The sequence below is a fragment of the Gymnogyps californianus genome, chromosome 3, assembly GCF_018139145.2.
Source record: "Gymnogyps californianus isolate 813 chromosome 3, ASM1813914v2, whole genome shotgun sequence".
Classification (NCBI taxonomy): domain Eukaryota; kingdom Metazoa; phylum Chordata; class Aves; order Accipitriformes; family Cathartidae; genus Gymnogyps; species Gymnogyps californianus.
Genome location: NC_059473.1, coordinates 107,307,882 through 107,324,232, shown reverse-complemented (window position 1 = coordinate 107,324,232; position 16,351 = coordinate 107,307,882). Strand labels below are relative to the sequence as shown.

At 36.2% G+C, this 16,351-nt stretch overlaps 1 protein-coding gene across 1 annotated transcript in view; it reads left to right on the top strand.

Moving 5' to 3' along the window:
* Positions 1–16,351, top strand: part of PXDN (peroxidasin) — an 89,890-nt gene that overhangs the window by 53,995 nt on the left and 19,544 nt on the right. Inside the window, 7 exon segments of the mRNA XM_050893350.1 lie at positions 702–818; positions 2,009–2,167; positions 4,625–4,737; positions 5,772–5,928; positions 9,653–9,761; positions 10,192–10,349; positions 14,839–16,342. Coding sequence (XP_050749307.1) covers positions 702–818; positions 2,009–2,167; positions 4,625–4,737; positions 5,772–5,928; positions 9,653–9,761; positions 10,192–10,349; positions 14,839–16,342 — 2,317 coding nt within the window.

Here is a 16,351-nt window from a genome sequence, read left to right as displayed (position 1 = left end):
AATGTTTTTATGCTGGAACTTTTATTTGCAAAACATTTTGAATAACCTTTAAATTTAAGTTTGTTTCTGTTCTCATGTTAAGATCTCTAGTTGGCAAACAGTTGAGGTTGCAAATGCTTTGTTAGTGAGTTCAATTTTTAAAGCTATACAAAACAACTTGTCCATGTGGTTTGTTCATTTGTTATTCACCAATGGATAATTGTGTTTTGAGAGCTGAACAAATTACTTCTCACACTGATAATGCCATGAAGTTACTGCAGAAATTGGCCCACACTCCACTCACTGCTTTCCTTTTGTGTAAAGAAGAAAACAAGCAGCTCAGGATGGTTTTGACTACATTGCATTTTCTTCACAATTTAGCTGAGGATTTTTTGAGAGAAAGAGAAGGTATTTTTAATCCAGGGAACACTCTGTGTTTGATTCTACAAGTCTTACTGTACCTTTTATTTTGGATCTACGGCAGTAGATGCCAGAGGCCTTCACTGACACCGGGGCCAGGTTGTGAGGGAGATGTTCCTGTTGTACAAGTGGCTGCCCTGACTCTCTGCCCTATAGCGGTCGCAATATAAGAGAGTCCCATTAGCATCTCTTTTCCAACCAATATGAGCTATTCAAGTCACACAGGAAACGGTACGCAATTTCAGACAGTTGTGCATTTTTCAGTTGTTTTTTTTTTAGCTAGTTTATTTTCTCTTCTGTAGCTTTACCTCAGTTTACTGTCACTCCTCAAGACAAAACAGTGATTGAGGGACAAACCGTTGACTTCCCTTGTGAAGCGCAAGGCTATCCCCAGCCTGTTATTGCCTGGACTAAAGGAGGTAAGTGCATTCTGTTTTTACTTTTAAACTACTAGAATAGTTTAGCTGTCATTCTGGAATCACTCATGCATTGAAAGGAATTGCATGTATTTGTTTAGATGCTTCAGTCTCTGAAGGAAACAGGGCTCATCTCATTCTGCTTTAGCTAAAAAAGGCAAGATGTCCCACAGAAGCTAGCTCCCAGTAATTTTTCATTATTCAGTAAAAAAGTCACTAAAATATATGTCTCCATTCCTAATAATAAATGTTTAAGAAATATGAGACAAATCACATGTGGCAATACCTATCACTGCCAGTTTACTGCAGAAGAAATGGAGATGACTGTCATTAACTGGAGATCTGAAATTAGGTGGGATGTGCTCTCTTCAGAAACCAGAACAGTCCAACTTGTAATTGGCATCAGTGTAACTGCGTTTCTGTCACTTAATGCACATTGACAGGAACACTGGAGTGCACTCTGCTGCCTGTTTTATCAGGTTGTGGCTATAAAGGCATTAAGCCAAATCTAGCGGGAAGAAATACTGTAGGGGATGTTTTATCAGTAAGTAAATATTCCAGTTGAATCAAATGAAATAGCTCAAGCAGGCAAAACAACTGTTAGGAAATTATAAATTATGGTAGATAAAGCAGATTTTTAACAAACTCTTGATAATTTTGATGCTGATAACGTCCCTGTTTGTCCCTGTACCAAGATTGCTCCAATCAAATGAAATGTCCAGAAAGGAAGAATAGGGTCCAGACACTGATGTGACTTTTATTTCATTTTTATTATATTCCATTTTTTCAGGTCTGTATGTATTTTTCTATAGATTGTCTAGATGGCCTAGGCAGATGAAATGAATTTTGTCTTACACATATGGTAATAATGCGAAATGAACAGTAATACCTGTTGGTGTTCTTATGATGCCTTCTCGTTCGGATGCTTTATCATATGCTCCTTAAATGAAAATATTTATTTCTACCACAAACAGAGAAGAGGTCAGGATTATGATCGTGTGCATATGTATGTTTTGTTTGCTTTGCGTGTTTGTCTTCTGAGAAGTAAACGTTTAAATTTTTTTTTTTTTAAGAGACTAATTTTTTTCAATGTTTTATCAAATTTAAAGTAATCTGGATTTCACTTTTTCTGACACAAGGGGACTTTGTTCTGCACTGCTATAAATAGCAAATGCTGTTGCTCTGTGTTTCAGGAGGCCAGTTGTCTGTTGACAGAAGACACTTAGTTCTATCCTCTGGAACCCTAAGGATTTCCAGGGTTGCTCTGCATGACCAGGGACAGTATGAATGCCAAGCTGTCAACATTATCGGATCTCAACGAATTGTCGTATACCTGACCGTACAGCCTAGAGGTATGTTCTCCATGCGCAGCTGCTGGGAAAAAAAAAAAAAAAAAGAAAGATTTACGCTTACACTAAAATACACAGTACTGTGTTTGATTTATTTTTTCTTAAAATGTAAGATTGAGAATTAATTCTTTTTGATGGCACAAAACATTAATATGAAGTAGCTTATCTTTGTTTAGAATTAAAAAAGCTTTTGAAACAGAGCTTGAATAGTGCTTCAGTTTTTCTTCAGTAGTTTTGCTACATTTTACAATGATTCAAAGTTGCTGGTTTTGAATTATAAGGTGTTTTATTAGGTTTTATAAATTGACTGTGTGGGACAGTGTGCCCTGATAGACTTTGTTCAAAGTCACTGGGAGACTACGTAAGCTTAAAACTAAACATGGCCTTTTTTGATAAAAGCTTGTTAGAATGAGGCTATATGTTTTGTTGTTCAAAAAACTTGCAGTTCAGAGGATTGCTAACATTTCACATTTCTGATCATTATTTCTGAGTATATCTGTTTTTAGATTCCAGGTGGTTTTTAATAAATAACATGTATGGATACTTAACAGTATTTGTACAGAGTATCATTCCTTTAGAACAGCCTGACTTCTGTGAAAGAGGTTTATCTGATTTACTCTTTTTTGTAAAGAATGGAGGTTTGCTTTGAGGATGTCAGTATTCCTGTGCTTGGGAAAATATTTTGTTTTGTGAAAAGACTAGTTTCTTGTAAGACTCTGTGCTGTTAACTAAATAGTGTTATTAACATAAAGTTTTGATGTCCAGAAACAGAACACTATTTTACAGAAGCAGAATGACCTTCACAAGGAAAAGTCATTCTTTAGATTTAAAATAAGCTGACACAGGAAAAAAAAAACCCACTCCATTTTTCTTATGCTTTTCTTCAAGTAAATTCTAAGTAAGCAACTTCTAGGACTAATTAGAATTATATTAATATTTATAATTTAGTTAAGTACTTTGATGTTTAATTAGATTCAAGGAGATTAAACATTTAATTCAAAGCATTTTTTGTTAGTGACCTCATTTTAAACAGTTAGTGAACAGGGCTCAAATGTCTTCCTGAGCTTACATGTTTGTCAGAAAAAAATTCCATTGATTTTTCTTAGTTAAGAGTAGTACTGGGAGATTGATTTGTCAAAATCGAGATTTTCTTCACCTATATAAAATTGTTGACTAGAATTCCATAAAACAAAACTCAGTTTTAAAAAGTTTTATAGCCTTCCAGCTGTGTTAAACTTCACTGAACTTGAGTAAAGTTTAATAAAATGATTTTTGTGTAAGTCGGGTTGCAAAATCCAGTCACTAAAAGATAGTAAATACAAGATTGAAGGCTGCATATGCAGCCTGAAATTGGAGCTCTCCATACATTCATTGCAATGCTGTTTTCAATTGTGCAAGAAGAGAAAACTTTTTCTTCTGGGCTTCTAACAAAAGGACTATTCATCTGAGGAATGTCTAGTCAGTGGTCACTGTGGCTAAATCTGTATTAATGAATACAGATTAATGGTCCAGGTCTGTTTGCTGGCATGACATGGCTCACATCCACAGAGCCAGACTCTCTTACCTCCCAGTGCTGGACGCCTACCTCTGGATGCCTTATTTGAAATGTTTTCTGGTCCTTGACAGCCATTTGCGTACAAACAATTTAACACCAGGGCCAGATTTTGTTGGTAGTATAAATGTATGCTGTGTGGCCAAATACTTCTCTGTAAAAGCACAGCCCCCTCCCACTCCCCCCAAAATACTGATATGTTACAGCAGAAATACAATTCTTAATGCCTTCATAATCTTGTACGTGCTTCTCATGATGATATCTGAGTGCTGGATGTCAATCTGGATTTGAAGGAAATTAAGATGAAAAAACGCATTAATTTTCTTCGCAGTGGCTTTAGGTAACTGTGTACTCTGTGTCCTTAAAATTGAAGGTGATTTTTTTATGTTTTAAGGCCTAGGGCTCATTGGTGTCAGGGGGGTAGGAGCTCTGTGAAGGCTTAGCAGCTCAGCAAGTCAGGCTGGGGGAATCACAGTTGAGTAAGTTGTGGAAAGTTTTGCTTTTATGATCTAAGAAATCTCTGTTGTTGCTATTTAAAAAATTAAAACTTAAAAAAATTGACAGAAGTTGATGGGATATTCATTATGGTGACTTTGTTCAGATTTAACTGTTCACAGAAATTATTTGCAGAACTTTTATTTTATGGAACTTAAGTGTTTTTAGCAACTACTAGCCTGTTTTGTTAGAAGTTAAGAGTACTTAAAAATCAGCCCGAAGCAGACATCAGGAATAAGGAATTTTATCTCTAAGACAAACTTATAAGCAACTAAAAACTTGCAGACAGAATAAAGTTATAGATTAAGAAATGTTGGGTAACTGAAAAAAATAAACAGTGATGACCTCTTTTTAGATAGTCTTTTGCACAAGTTGTATTTCATACCTTGTCAATGTATCATTTGTTTTTTTAGTGACTCCAGTATTTGCCAGCGTCCCCAGCGACATGACAGTGGAGGTTGGCACAAACGTGCAGATCCCGTGCAGCGCTCAAGGAGAGCCGGAGCCAGTAATTACATGGAATAAGGTACTAGATATTTGTTTGGTTGTTGCAGAAAGGCAGTGGCCTTCCCATCTCTTCATAACTAGCTATTTAAAGTGCACATTGTCAAATTATTGCTTGCTCTGGTGTCTGAAAATGTTACCTGAAGTTTGATCAGCCAATCTTCTTTAATACAGAGCATGTATATAGATACCAAACCTGAATTTTATATATATATATATATATATATATAAAATATATATATATGGTTATGCAAATGATTTAGACCAGCTAAAATCCATAATGTAGGCCTTAAAAGGCCTATGTATTTTAGTGACAGTTCTGTGTGAATATCCTATTAATATTCACACTTTCAATGATATTACAGATATAAAGCAATAAAAAATACTGTATTGCTGAGCCCTTTGACACTGTTAGGTTGACACTTCAACCAGGACATGTTTCGATAACTCTTTGGTAACCTCTCTGTGGCTTTGATTTCAATTGGTGCAATAATTGTTATATCAAACTATTAGTTAGAGTTATTAGCAGAGTTACTGGTGAATTAATGGGTTGCTAATATTGATCTTCAATTTTCTTGTTTATCTTCTTCTCTTCAATTAGTGAGCATTAGAAAATGTACTTTAATGTATCTTAAATATCTTCTAAATGCATAGCACATGAAGAATTGATACATATGAAGCTTTTAAGATCTTTTTAGTTGGTTAATTTTGAATAAAATCAAATATATATGTTCTCAAGAGGTGCTATCTTATTTTGGGGTCTTAAATTTTATGTGGTGAGGGCCTATAACTATTAAAATACTTTGATTTGTAATAATGAGTACTTTTAAAAGTAAATAAATACACTGTACAATTTAGAAGTACATGCAAGTCCTCCTGTCAACATAAGTGTGTGAGTATTTTATGTAAGTTTATCTAAATCTATTTGACTATTATCTTGGCATACAAAATAGAAATATAAAATAAAATAGAAAAATAAAAGAGAATAAGAAGACAAAAATTCAGGTTTGAAAGCAAACACTGTTTAGAAGAACTAAACATTGTGCTTTGCTGCAGGATGGAGTACAGGTAACTGAGAGTGGAAAATTTCATGTTAGTCCAGAGGGATTTCTTACCATTCGCGATGTTGGAACAGCTGATGAAGGTCGATATGAATGTGTTGCCCGGAATACCATAGGATACTCCTCTGTTAGTATGGTGCTTAGTGTTAACGGTAAGGTGTATTAATCAGAGGTATGAGTTAGATTATTAGTTTTATTCTAATTGCTTAATTTGTAAGATGCAAAGAAGTTAATCAAATGTTAAATTCTTTCTTTTATTTGTATTTTTCTTTTTCTCCCATAATTCAGGCAACTATCTGCACAGATGTGAGTAAGATGGGAATATGTCAGCCAAAATGTCTATAGGAGTTGAGATTCAAAACAAACAATGCTTTGGGCTCTAGTTAGTCATACTACTTTCCTCTTGAGATATTTTTTGGACCTATTAGAATTTGCTAGTCGAATATGCAGCCTAATCTTTAGGGATAACTTGACAAAAAGTCCTGTGGCATCTTTAAAGGGGCACTTACAGCACTTGGTTGAAAATTAGGCTGCAACCAATGTGAAAGAATTCAGGAAAGTCAAAATGATCTTAAGAAGCTAAAGGAGAAAACAGAAAGAAAAGGAGAATTTTGAGTTTATTCTATTTGAAAGTAATAATGGCAAATAATAGTTAGCAATTATTAATACATAATAGTTGGTAATAAAGCAGCCAAAGAGCCTAAGGAAATAACTTTGTTACACAGATTGACCCTAATGCTTTTCTGACTTATTAAGTAAAACTGCTGATTTTTCAGACTCATTTGGATGGAAAATATTAAGGAAACTGTGTGATTTTTTTTTTTTTTTTTTTTGTCTTTCAGTGGAAAATATGACACAATATTTTTTTGTATCTAATGAAAAATGAGCAGTGATTTCTTTAACATATTGGATATTGTTTCCCAGTGTTATGTCTGATGTTTTGTATTTCATTTACTAAATTCATAAATACATATCAGTGATTTTTCTAATGTATTAATTACCATGATATCAATCACATGGTATCAATAAAACTATGATGTTCCCTCGCTTAAGTTGCTTTTAGTAGACTATCAATCCATCCCCTCTTCTATCAAAAATAATATTTCTTCAATCTGTAAATATGATTTCTGAGAGAAAAATTGCAGGACTGGGAATCATTCAGTGATAAGGTTTCATCTACATATATGAAGTCTGCAAATGAAAGAAAGTCTATAAAAATCAGTTAATCTTGGTTACTCTCGAGATGCATAGAAAAAAAGGGTTTTGTTTTTTTTTTAAAGAAAAAAAAAAAAGATTAGCCAGATCTCAAATCAGTAAGAGCTCTGAAAAATGAAACCAGGAATTGAACTATAGGCCCAATGGAAACCAGTTTCATTCACCTAGTGCAGGTGTCAACTGCTCATTCTCATCTGCTGAAACTAGCAAACTACAAAACTTGGTGCTAGCTGATCTGCAGTATTTAATTGTAATGTGGTTATTTTTCTTGTAAACTGTAGCATCAATAAACCTAAAATTAGTGAAACTACCCTTGATTAATCTGCATTCCGTCTGAAACTGTAAATGATGTTTCTGCTTAAAACTAGTGGGATATCAGATAGTTTCTCTGGTTGCTATAAAAAAGAAGCTGTCAGAGAAGCAAGGAGGACAAATGCACAATTATAAGTACTAGATACTTGCTATCTGGATAGTATTAATAATGGCATAGCCAGAAATGCCTAAAAACTTGCATGTCAACATTTATTTTAAACAAAGTTAATGTTTTATGAATGTTCCTAATGCATAAAAATCTTTTCTTAACATTGAGACAGAATAAAGGCAAGTGTATAGAAGCTTGGGGGCAGGTTTTGCTGGCCATGTTTGATAATATTTTAAAGATGCTTTTCTTTTGCCATTTTCTTCTGTCCTTTTCTGTTGTTTTGTAAAGGTCTCTGGATTAAGTGTAAGGCAGGATGTGTGTGGATTACGTTTTCGTTGCTTAAAAAAAATTGCTGTTCCCCCCACCCCGCCCCCTCTCCCCCCAAAAAAAGGTATTGTGTGAAAGGCTTGCAGGGAGCTTTAACTTTTAAAATTTATCAGCCTAAAAAGAGAACTACTGGCAGCAAAGAGGCTAAACAAAAATAAAGTACAGTATAGTTAACATCTGACCAAGGTTTATGATTCAGCCCATGTGTACCATTAATCAGAAAGATAGCTCTGCAAAACACATATCTAAAGTGAACACTGAGATTACATCTGTTGTAGGCAGCACTAGGGAAGGTAACCACCAACCGGATTTTTATAATCTGCAGTGTTGCAGTGTTAAGATGGTTCATGGCACACAAGCACTCTCTGAAACAACTAAAATGAGGGTAGCAAACCTGTAAATGATATTTCTCCTTAAAATAAGTAGCTTATCTGATAAAGTTTCTGTATGGTTGCTATGAAAATGAAGCTGTCAAGCAAGGAGAACAGTTGGTAATTAGGACAGATCAGGGACTATTGCCATTAGGCACTGTGGAAAGGATCAGCTCATTTTGGATGCTGGGAGTATGTTGTCAGCAGCCCAAGGCAGCTGGCCTTAGGGCAGAGAACGGGGCTTCAGCTACAGCTATAGAGTGCCAGGGACTGTTTTGTTTGACGATATAGATGGTTAAGTTTGATTACCCAGGTCTAAACTCTGAAACTCATATAGACACAGCCTAAGCTGGCAGTTATGAAGAAATAATGAAATAGTGCCTAGAAAAGAAAAAAAAAAAGTCATGAAAAGCTTGCAAACAACGGGTTTTATGTCAGCTGGTTTTGTACATCTGCTGATTTTATTCCAGTGTATTTGCTTTGAACTTTTTCCCTTACTTTACCCTTCTTCCTGTGTGACTTTTCCAATCTAAACACACTCTGGAAATTGTTAGCTGTTGCCCCTGAATCTGGTAGTTCTTGGTTTAGACTGAAAGGAAGGTTATTAGCCTTAGATACGTTGTACAAACATCCAGCTGCAACTGAGTACTGTATAAAAAGGCAGATGAATGGGCCTATGCATTAGTGAGTTTCCAGTATTATGCAAAGTCGTTAAATAGCTTTTAAGCATGTGATTTTTAACATAGTGTTAAAAAGCTAGATAATTTTAAAGTAGAAAACAAAGTAGTGATCAAAATAAATAAAATATTTATAGCCCTTTAAAATTAGTGTGTGTTGCTTGCTAGACTAAGCTCAGGAGAGGAGCAATGTTAATTTACTGTAGCTATTTGGGATAATATAAAATTCTGTGTTTTTTTTAAATTTTGGGGGTTTTTGTGTTTTATTCTTTTTTCTGTGAAATCTCTTTGAATTTGTGTGATGCATGTGTTCTAAAAGGCAAACTAAGTCTGTCAGTATTTTCCACTTGTAACATTCCTGTGAACCCTTTAAATTCTTAAATTGAATTCAGTACCAATTCAATACTAATTGAAATCAAAGGGAATACTTGCATTGATTTCAGTGGATGTAGGTCAGGCCTTTGATATCAACACCTGAAAGCTGATAATATACCACACCAGAAAAAAAACCCTTAATAATCATTCATTTTTTATTTGGTCATTTTTACTTGAAATTGTAGGACTAATTATTGGACAGTTAAACGCTGTATGCATTTATCTTCACTTTATTTTGTTTTAAAAATATAAGCAAGCTGACTTTTAAACTTACATTAACTTCTGTTTTAAATTAATTTTGCTCTACTGTAATATGCTTTGATAGAATTTCAAAATGGTTAAGAATTTTGTATTTGGACGAACTAATGCTTAAAGAACAGGGGTTTACTTTGTACAACTGAAATGATGTCGTGTCTAGACTATGTTTTATAGAAGTATCTTTTTGTGTGTGGCCATTTTTGCAATAACATGTGAATTCCTCTTTCTGTAGTCCCTAATGTCAGCCGAAATGGAGATCCTTTTGTACAAACATCAATTGTGGAAGCAATTGCGACTGTTGACAGAGCAATAAATTCAACACGTACACATCTGTTTGACAGGTATCCCCTTCTTTTTTTTATATTGAGAAGTCAAAATTAATTTTGTATATACTGGAAATAATGGAAGATTTATTAAGCAAGAAGCCATTTTATTATTTAAATGACATTGTTAACATCTGGTTAGTTCTGGGAATACCAGCAGTTTAACATGTAAGGATTCCTATTGTTTAAACACTCCTGTTGAGATCTCTATTCGCTGCAGCAGTTTTTCTGCTGAGATAATGTGCATTAGAAGGCTGCCAAATGTTTAATTGCTACTAAATGTTTAATGTTTTATTATTTTATTATATTTTTTTTGTTTGCCTTCCATTTTGAGATGAGTAACTAAGGTATGTACTAATCATGTTGCTGAATGTTTACATAATTTATGTAGTATTGTTATTTTGTAACTCCTATGTACACTTACTATTTTTTTCAAATTACCTATCAGTCGTCCTCGTTCTCCAAATGATTTGCTAGCCTTATTTCGATACCCAAGGGATCCATACACTGTTGAGCAAGCAAGAGCTGGGGAAATATTTGAAAGGACATTACAGCTTATTCAAGATCATGTACAAGATGGTCTAATGGTTGACCTGAATGGAACAAGTCAGTACTCTTTCCTTATTTTTCTGTGTTGAAGTGTATTTGCCTTCTTCAGTCATTATACTTCAAGAGACATTTCTTTTCCAAGTCTGGGTCCCAATTGCAGAACCAGTACATTGAAATCAGTGGAGTATTTGACTTTGCAAAACTTTACCAAATATATGTGTTTGCTGAATTCAGTCCTTGGTTTGCACATTGTTACATTATGGTGTAACTCAGTTTGTTTGAGCTCTCTGAGTAGAGTGTTTTTATTTTTCCTCATGTTGACATATTAAGGAAAAAATCACGTTCAGATTCTTCTACTGGTCAAATTTGGTATAATGGAAGCGCATAATGCATCCTGTTAACTCCCTGTGTGTTAATTCATTAGGACCATTGGTTCGTAGCAGAACAGACTTTTCTGTTATGTATTAAAAATAATCAGTATTTTGTTCATGTTTCTTTAAGTAAAACCATTTATTCTCAGCGTGCCTTGGCAAGCAGAAAAGATGATATAGCAAGGATTTGTATACTTTACAAACCAAGGTTTCTGCATATACCACAACAGTATTCAAAGAACTATTTGCCACACATTCTTTAAGTGCGTGTCAAACTAAGCTAATTGTTTCCTTCAACACTGATCTGATGTAATGAGAAATACAGTTTTTGCTGCTTTTTATGAATAGCAGAAAAATGCGAAGTTTAATATTTCTGCCTTTTAGTTATTGAAGTCCAAGTTCAAATTTGTGAAGTCCAGCTGGAGCATATACAACTAATGTGTGTAGATATGCGTGTGGATAGGCTTGAGACATAGGACTGAAGCATTTGGAAATAATGATAGAGTTTTAGGAGAGCTTTTGAGAATTGAGACATAGCCAAAAGCTACACTGAAAATCTAGAGGAAATATTTTTACTTATTATATTCTTTTTGATGTTTAGAATTCAGTATTTATTGTAACTTCCGAAAACTTTAACTCTGACTGTGAACTAGGCAAGTATTTATAAGACGAAAGACTGCAAGTTTTGTGGAGTACTGTATCATTTGCTAGTAAAAGAAGCTTGTTACTCATTATTAGAGCTGAATAAATAATTTGTGATGAATAGTTTACCACAAAAACTTATTCAAAATTCTTTGAAGGCTTGTGCTTTATAAGAGCAACCCAATTTAATTTGGTTCTCTGATTAGATGCATATGCAAACATTTTGAATATAATACTAGGAATATTTGAAATCTGATGTGTGAGAATTGCTTAACTACTTTTCACTAGGATTTGTAATAGTGAAATTCAATCACTTAAAGTTCACCAGAAATTGGCATTAAAGCATACAAATATAAATTAATGAACACAAAATCAGGCAACTTTCTCTGATACTGGAAATTCTGTTCACAGCCAGAGCTTGCTTCTCAGCCCTAAAAAATCCATAGAAACCTGGCTTTTAGGGAAACTTGAATAGTAAAAGAAATCTGTTTTCATTCAAATAGCCTAATGCTCAGGTTTTAATACTCATATTTGTCCTTATTTGGTTTTATTTCAAAATGCAGAGCCCAATGGAAGGTGTTATTTAGCACTTTTGCATTGGGAACAGTTGCAAAACTTGACAATTTCCCATTCAGAGACTTTTTTAATGTAAAATCTTGGAATATCCCAAGGAAAGACTATGGAGCCAAATTCTCCTCTGCAGTGCCAGACTGTATAACAAGGGGAATGGCCACAAATTGCTGCTTGGGAGGTTCAGATTGCATGTTAGGAAACACTTTCTCACCAGGAGGCCAGTGCAGCACTGGAACAACCTATCCAGAAAGTCTGAGGAGTCTCAGTCTTTGGAGGTTTTCAAGCCCGCTAGACAGGGATACAGCTGAGCTGATCCAGTGCTGGAGTCGGCCTTGCTTCAAGCAGGAGCTTGGTCTGGGTAAGAGGTCCCTTCTAATCAATATTTCTATGACTCTATTAAACATCTTCCTTGCAGTTTGAAAAAAATATAGCTAATATTATGTGAATCGAGCTAGCCAGCTTCTAAGCACTGGAAATGCTCAACGCCCATCCTTTTAGAAAGCAGAGCCAGAGTTAGTGCCTACAGTGCGAGGGTCTGAGACTGGCATTTACGGCAGCCTCCACTCCGCTCAGAAAGCCATGGAATCTAATCTGTAAATGAGACATTGCCTCCCACTTGAACTTCTAAACAGAGAAGCTGAACCTTTGGTTTTAAATTGGTAATGAAGGTCATTCCACCCAAAACATTCATGGTCAAGTTTTGCTCACAACTTGATTTCAGAAATGTGGGTGGCAACCAGGATAACAACAGCAGACATGTAAAGACTGCATGAATAATGATCATAAGGAAAGAACTCTGTGATGAATGAAGATCATTTAAAAAGGAATGTTTTTATAAAGAAGATATATTTTCTGGGTGTAGTTTTAGAATTAAACTGTCCTAATAGCCAGCATATTATAATATGTTATCAATAATATCCTCAAAGAGTGTATTTTGCTGCATTACCCAGCGGCACTTACTGGGTTTGCTCTGTGGTTTATTTTTCTTTTTCCTAGTCTGGAGTATTCCATAAAATAATTTATGTATGTCTACAAGAACAGGTTAGTTTTGCCTAACGCAAGCACTAGGGTCTCTAATATCTTTGCTTTGACTTGTAAACCACTTGGAGTACACGTAGCCTGAGGCTGAGAAAACATAGATCCCTTGACTGAGCACAGGTCCTGTCCCAGCTGAGCAGCTATGAGCAATCCGGTCCCTTTCAAGGCAAAGACAAAAAGGGGCTTTAGGTGGTTTGTTTGAAATTGCCCTGCATTGTAGAAATTGGCAGGGAGCCAATGTGTCTTGCACACATTTATGTGTTGAATGTCGATGAAGGTCCGTGTCTTTTCAGGCACACTGGGACCGAGCTCAGGACTAAAAGGAACATTTCCTGACTGTGTGCAATTAGCCTTCACCGACCTCTTGCAAAACTGCATTCAGTTCATATTCTTGTGTGATTACCATCATGGTGGGAACCCCGTGAGCCTGTGGGAACAAAGTACCACTGTACACTCACTTATTTCCTTTTTTCCTTCTGCTTTTATTCTGCTTGTTCGGTTTTACTCCTGACTGCAAGTTTTCTAGATCAAGAACCACGGTGGTGTATGATGGTTCCTAGTTGGCTAAAAGTACATCTACACTGCCAGATGTTCTCATCCACACTGTATATCCATTAATCACTCAAGGTGTGCCTATGCTTTGGATCAGCAGGGCCCATTTGAAGTAAATCTCCCAGTTGTCCCCACTTACTGTGCTTTGATGTGAGTTGTGGTATGGTCTTAAACAATGTGGATTCTTTTCAAAGTAAGTGAAAAATGTGGTCGAGGGCCACATTCAGTCCAGGAGAACAAAGTAAAGCTTTTCTGAAGGAAACCTGCTCCTATTGCATAATGGATACAGTAGGGATGTCTTTCTCAGCATCAAAAATTTCACTCTACAGACACATTTCTGTTGGTCTACACAAGTTGATAATGTAGATATAGCCCAAATTAATGACTTTTTTCACTGAAATGAAGCCCAAATGTTTCTAAGAAAAAATCACGTTTAGAATGACTCCTACTAGGCAGCATGGACAAGGCGCAGCCTGACTGTTCGGCTATTTGCAGTCACCCAACACTGTACTAGGAGGCCTTATGGTCTTCAATCCTTCCACATGCCATCATACCACAACAGAGATCGTGCAACACATAGCTTTAGTATGAAGTTATAAAAACATAATTCTAATGAATTGTGGTATATATTTTGTACGTATTGTTTTTCTATGAACTAAGAAAAAATGCAGGAAAGTGATAAGTATGTTGTAGTCCCGGAGGTGAATGGTGTGGATTGCAGAGGAAACATGTGCCAGGTGTTACTCAAACACCAGTTTTCTTTAGAAACTAGTCCTGGGTAATGTGAATGTGAGTCACTCCACATCACTTGTCCTAGAGATCACTCCTGTTTAGCTAGATTGCCTGTGGTTATTTTGTTTTGTGGGTTTTGGTGAATTTTTTTCCTTAAAATTCTGCAACTTTTGCTGTAATAAAGCAAAACAAAATAGTAATGTTCAGTGAATTATCAAGTCTCAAAAGATAAGGTCTTGAAATCCATGTAAATGTTACTGACAGTTTTTAAAATGCTTTTACTAACATGGGGAAAATTTCCCATTTGTCTCAATATGAGGCTTATATTTCTGAAAATATCTCTGCTTTCTTAAGTGACCAAATGAGTAATGAACTCCTTTTGTGAACATTTTGTAGAAGTTGTCCTTGAATTGGCATTTTACAAAGTTCCTTCCTGACCTAATAGTGGTTGTTGCTCAAATGACCTAATGCTCTAACATATGTATGTGATTATTATTGTTCTTTTGAAACAATAGGGATATTTAATCTGGTGGGAAATGCAATATAATAAAATAACATTTCAAATAAATTAGTGATCTGTGGGGACCATGAGTCTATGAAGTCTTTGATTTTTCTCTCTCTCTCTCTTCTGGTTTCAGGTTATCACTATAATGACCTTGTATCCCCACAGTACTTGAATCTGATAGCTAATCTCTCAGGCTGTACAGCCCATCGACGAGTGAACAACTGCTCAGATATGTGCTTCCACCAGAAGTACAGGACACACGATGGAACATGCAACAACCTTCAGCATCCCATGTGGGGTGCTTCTCTGACAGCCTTTGAACGTCTGTTAAAGTCAGTCTACGAAAATGGATTTAATTTGCCTCGGGGAATTGAACCCAAGAGGCTCTCTAATGGCTACGCACTCCCAATGCCTCGCTTGGTTTCAACTACTCTGATTGGAACAGAAACGATAACTCCTGATGACCAGTACACTCACATGCTCATGCAGTGGGGTCAGTTTCTTGACCATGACCTTGACCTCACCGTGGCTGCCCTAAGTGAGGCCAGGTTTTCGGATGGTCAGCATTGCAGTTCAGTTTGTACAAATGATCCTCCATGCTTTTCAATCATGATACCACCAAATGATCCCAGAGTTCGAAACGGTGCACGCTGCATGTTTTTCGTGCGCTCCAGTCCGGTTTGTGGAAGTGGTATGACATCCCTCCTGATGAATTCTGTGTACCCACGAGAACAGATCAACCAGCTGACTTCATACATCGATGCGTCCAATGTGTATGGCAGTTCGGACCATGAAGCACTAGAAATCAGAGACTTGGCGAGTCAAAGGGGTCTTCTGAGGCAGGGCATCGTACAGAGATCTGGGAAGCCCCTTCTTCCATTTGCTACTGGCCCACCAACAGAATGTATGAGAGATGAAAATGAGAGCCCAATTCCCTGCTTTTTAGCTGGTGATCAGCGTTCTAACGAACAGCTGGGTCTTACCAGCATCCACACATTGTGGTTTAGAGAACACAACAGAATTGCCACAGAGCTACTGAAACTCAATCCACACTGGGATGGTGACACAATATATCACGAAACACGCAAAATTGTTGGTGCAGAAATGCAACACATAACATTTAGCCACTGGCTACCTAAGATCTTTGGAGAGGTAGGCATGAAGATGCTTGGCGAATATAAGGGTTATGATCCCAGTGTTAATTCTGGCATAACTAATGAGTTTGCAACTGCCGCTTTTAGGTTTGGTCACACACTTATTAATCCTTTTCTGTATCGACTGGATGAAACCTTTGAACCTATTCCACAAGGCCATCTACCTCTTCATAAGGCATTCTTCTCTCCATTTCGGATTGTAAATGAAGGAGGCATTGATCCACTTCTAAGGGGATTGTTTGGTGTTGCTGGTAAGATGCGTGTCCCATCACAATTACTCAATACAGAATTAACAGAAAGACTCTTCTCCATGGCACGTACTGTGGCTTTAGATCTGGCAGCTATGAATATTCAGAGAGGCAGAGATCATGGAATTCCTCCCTACCATGATTTTAGAGTTTACTGTAATCTTTCCTCAGCTCAGACTTTTGAAGATCTGAAAAATGAAATTAAGAATCCTGAAATCAGGGAAAAACTTAGCAGGTGAGCCTG